Source organism: Austrofundulus limnaeus, unplaced genomic scaffold (assembly GCF_001266775.1).
Source record: "Austrofundulus limnaeus strain Quisiro unplaced genomic scaffold, Austrofundulus_limnaeus-1.0 Scaffold11, whole genome shotgun sequence".
NCBI lineage: Eukaryota > Metazoa > Chordata > Actinopteri > Cyprinodontiformes > Rivulidae > Austrofundulus > Austrofundulus limnaeus.
In genome coordinates, this window is record NW_013952413.1 from 1,514,916 (window position 1) to 1,519,608 (window position 4,693).

Here is a 4,693-nt window from a genome sequence, read left to right on the forward strand (position 1 = left end):
AAACTAAACAGCCTACAGTATTTTTACAGTCTTCATTTTTCAGTTAAAATATATGTTTATAAAATAAAATCTAATGTTACAACTAATCAGGGATCCCTTTAAGAATATGTTTTTTTCCATCTAAAACATGCAAAAAGTGCAACTTAAAACCCAGTCCTTATTATCAGCTTCAAATAAGTAAAAACAGTCGTGTTTACGAGTAGTAAAAAATAAGACATAATTTTTGAATGTTAAATGTAAAGAAAAAGAGCATGTCAAAAAAGAAAGGCTAAAACCTCGAAGGGTAAAAAAGTGTAGGAAACAGAAGGTTGAAAGATGGAATTCAGACTAAATTTAACAGGATCCCACCTCAGCGGGGTTCCAGTTTGCAAAGCAGAAATGACAACTTGTGTGCCAGATCATTTCATCTGTTATCAGACTCCTGTGGGGACAAGCCTCTGGAAATTACAGAAATGACTGGCTTATGTTAACAAAGTGTGACAATTAATGGTATTTCTCTCTGCTTATTTGCATTATTTAACTGTCAAATAAAGCTCTGCTGAGTAAATATAGGCAAAATTAGGAATCTAAAATTAATGCAACATATGACTGATGGTTAATCTGCATGAAATCATTAAGTATAGCAACTGTTTTATGATTGTGTGTGACACCAGGTTTCAKCTAACTTGAAATATTTATAAAATAACTTAAGTTCAAACTAATGCATAGCAAGTATTCAAATATAATTAAAGAGATCAAAACAAGCAGTTATAATAAAAAATACCTTGCTTTATTATGCAGTGATAAACATTGCTGCTCAATTTCTACTGAAGCTTAATGTTATCTCACTCAATATTACATTGGCTCTGGAAGCGAATAATGTGATGGCAAAATAAATGTGGCAATGAAACATCTTTGTAAGATAATAAAAAAAATGCAGTCATAAAACTTGATGGCCATTACGAGTCAAAGTAAATGTTCCAAATAGGTGGCTACTATGAAGCGCCGATAAAAAATTCAGCAAGTCGAACATAAGTAACCCCCCGTCTTTTACAGTCTACCTGCAGGGGGTAGACATAATAAATGAGACACCTGTCCTGGTGTTTTACAATCCAATGAAACATTTATGCAGTAAATATTACCATTGTGCGGGTCCCGGTGTTTAAACACATGTAAGTTTAAAGAGAATTTCTGATGTGGTCCACATATTACTTACAGCCAGCTTGTTGTTAAGTCGCAAAAAATTTTATATATATATTTTTTATAAAGTTCTCTGTCTTTCACTGCATCTCAACAGTTTGACCTCACCTGTCACAGGTATTAAAGCCGGTGCCAGTCAATTCCTGGTCAGGCAGTCACAGAGTCCTGGGAGCAGGCAATGCCCTGCAGGGATTCACAAACCTCCGACTGATCCAGAATCCAGCAGCTCTCAAAGCATCAGGCTGCWACATGTCACTCTGCCTCCATGCTCCCTTCACTGTCATATTATTGTTGCTCATATAAGTTTCACTTTGCTACAAGTCGGATAATTTGATTTATTTGTTTTTATTTTTTCTTAGGATCTTGAATCAGTTTTAAGCCAATCTTTGGTTCTAATTAACACAAAGCTTTGTTGAATCTGTACCCTTTTCATTCAGCTGAGTGCTCGAAACGACAGGAAAATTGGAATTTGCTGCAGGAATCAGAAAAAAAAATTGGATTTGAACTTCACCCAGAGGTCACTTATCCTGTTCTCATAATCTGATCATCCCAGCAGCGGAGTTGCTTTAGCAAAGCCAGCTTAATAAAGTTCCTGCAGTTTACTGTTTGGAGCACCTCTTGCACTTGTCATGTTAATCACCGGGACAAGCTAATTGCCACCAATATGCATCTTCACTTGATACAGTGCCGTTGCCATATTCATGAATACAAAGCAGTTGTGTAAGCCCCTCCGGATGGGAACATCTGCCAAACACCATCACTAGAAATGTAATTATAAGCTTTGCAATGATACTGAACTTTACTGCCGAAGTCTGCTGTTTGACTGTATAACACGGAGGCGTTTCTTCGCATAATTTTTCAAATCTGTAAAGGCTGCCAATGCATATTTTACTGTTTTACAAAAAGCAGATGCACTAATGCTGAAAGTTCACGCTCGCTCCCTCTTGTTTAGATGCAATCAAGCGATCGCTGATTTGCTGCAATTACAAAAAGGTAATCGCTGGTGCTTTAACAACTGCAAAAAGGCAAAGTTATTTGTGCGTTTGCAAAGACGGTGACATGCAAAAAAAAAAAAAAAAGAAAAGAAAGCACCTACCTGTGTCTAAAGTCTTTATTTCTATGACAGGATACAGCGGAAGCAGGAAAAGAGAGAAACAAATAAATAGAGACAATCAAACTGATAGGTCTTGAGGGGGATATGTTAACTTGTTGTTTCCAAGACTATTATTTTCCCATTTGTTTTGTCACATGAGTGACAGATTTTTGAAAAGATATCGGGATAAACACCCTTTATCATTTATGTTTCTCCTTACGGAAATCACACGGGAGTCAGCGAATCTGTGGATAGATGGGAAAAAAAAGAAAAAAGAAAATCAAAGCAAAAGCTTTATTTTTTCTTCCAGAGTTGTGAAGAAACTCACAAAGTCAAAGCTGTCCCCTTGAAGAATCAACACAGTCGGCGGAGAAGGTCAAACGCAATGACAGTCTGTTTGGCAGTGAGTGGAGAGGTGGAGTTCTAACCCACAGAGAGGAAAACATGTCCTCCTGTGTTCAGAAGGCGCCGTCCTGCATTACCACTGCTATTCTCAATTTGACCACTCATATTGAAATATTGATTCTGCCACTTGCTACATTGACCACTGAAGCCAGAATATAAACATTGGCTTAACACTAACAGCAGTGGGAAAAAAAAGATTCTGAGTGTATGAGCAGGAAGGAGAGGACAAACATCACTTGCATGTCTAAAAGGTTTATAATCATTACTGAAACAATATTCTTGCATTTTTCTTTCATGCCACCGTATTTATTCGAGTATAATATGATCCCATGCATAATATGACCCCCCCACTTTTTTGAGCTTAAAAAGCATAAAAAGTTTAATTCTCAAACTACCTCCAATTTCATACAGACTTCAAGATTTTTCAGCCTTTGCAGTCTTTATACATATCAGTAAAATGATCATTGGACTGTTCATTTTATTTTAACAACATATGTACCAAAAGGTATTTTGACAACAAATATATATCAGCTGTAGCAGCATCATATGAATTCTGGCATTTTATACATAGTCCACCAAGATGAGCCAACACAAAAGTAAGAGACTTCACATGAGATTTGGACCATCTTGTGGGGGAAAAGCAGATTACTTCCCACACGCGAGCGCCCCCTCTGGTGGGGAAATGTGTTTTCAAGGATACAAACTTTTTYAGAACACCAGTAGACGGCAGCCATTACAGATGAACATGTGTTTGTTGTTGTTCGAGGAGCGCCCCGGTCACACRCTAATGTCATTAGTTCGTTATCATTACTAAGGTGCAGGACTGATTTCTTTCCCCCATTTTTTCACATCATGTCGCCTGCCTGGATCTGTTATTATCTCGCTCTGAAGCATAACGGAGGTCTCATTTCCGGACTCAATAATTTTGTGAATGAAGCCGATATTTCAGTTAAAATACATAAGTAAAAAAAATATTCATCCGAGTATAGCACTGCCCCCACAACTTTATGGATGATTTATAGATTTAATTTTACGTATTATACTTGAATAAATACGGTAATTTTTTAAAGCAACTGCAATCCAGTGGAAAAAAATAATAAAAGAAAAAATGTTTTCTGTTTTGCCTCCCATCWTTCCAAACAGATTAAAGCAGTCGCTCGCGATCATAATCCATTTATTAAACTTTGATTCATCTAGCAATTCTCGCTGAGCACGTGTTAATGTTTTATAGCAGCACCCCACTTTTCATCCACGCCGCTGCACCGTTTGTAACATCAGGGATGCGGCGGCTGGTGCCTGAGCAGGTGCATTAGCAGATTTCCAGGGTGGATTAGTGTGTTTCCTCCCAGTTTAGAGTTTCACTCAACATTCACCTTTGTAACCCTGATATTATCTTACAAAAAAAAAAAAAACACTTGATGGTTGACTACCTGCCAAAAGAGTGGTGACCTCTGTCATTTTAAGGTACTTTTCTAATGTTTTTGTCATGTATGTGACTCGTGGAGGATGATGGCCCAATGTACATTTAATCAACATCTGCCACTTTGGAATAAGCCAACTGGCCGAATCAGAGTCATGGCGGGGAGAAGCCAAGTTGGCATGAGGGCGTAAATCATCCCAATTACACGCTGACGACAGGATGTGTTTCCTAATTATGGAGATGGATAGGGAAAAGATTTCAAATTTCTATTGGGAGTGAAAAGATGTGTGTGAATTAAAGTGTGCCCACCGTGTCATTTTAGTTCCCCTCCTCGTGGTGAACACTCAACGTGACAATAAGAAGGGAGATTTTTTTCTTATTTTATTGCTGTACGTTTTGGGGAGTCATTTAAAGTAGATTGCATTTTTTTTACTTGCAATGCATACAATATAGCATCTGTTTAATTTTAAAATATTTCATAATAAGTTACAGTACATGACTTATCAAGTAGTTCCTAAATTTCAAACTTGATTGCATGCAGAAATTTGCAGATTAAACTAGATTAATATCAGTTTAAAAGCTTCTGAATATATATA

General features: G+C 37.1%; 1 protein-coding gene across 1 annotated transcript in view; it reads right to left on the reverse strand.

Moving 5' to 3' along the window:
* The window catches only part of si:dkey-237h12.3 (teneurin-3), a gene marked incomplete in the record, with an annotated part of 271,624 nt that overhangs the window by 23,987 nt on the left and 242,944 nt on the right, over window positions 1-4,693 (reverse strand). The window contains 1 exon segment of the mRNA XM_014001975.1: window positions 2,276-2,296. Within this exon segment, the coding sequence (XP_013857429.1) occupies window positions 2,276-2,296 (21 nt within the window).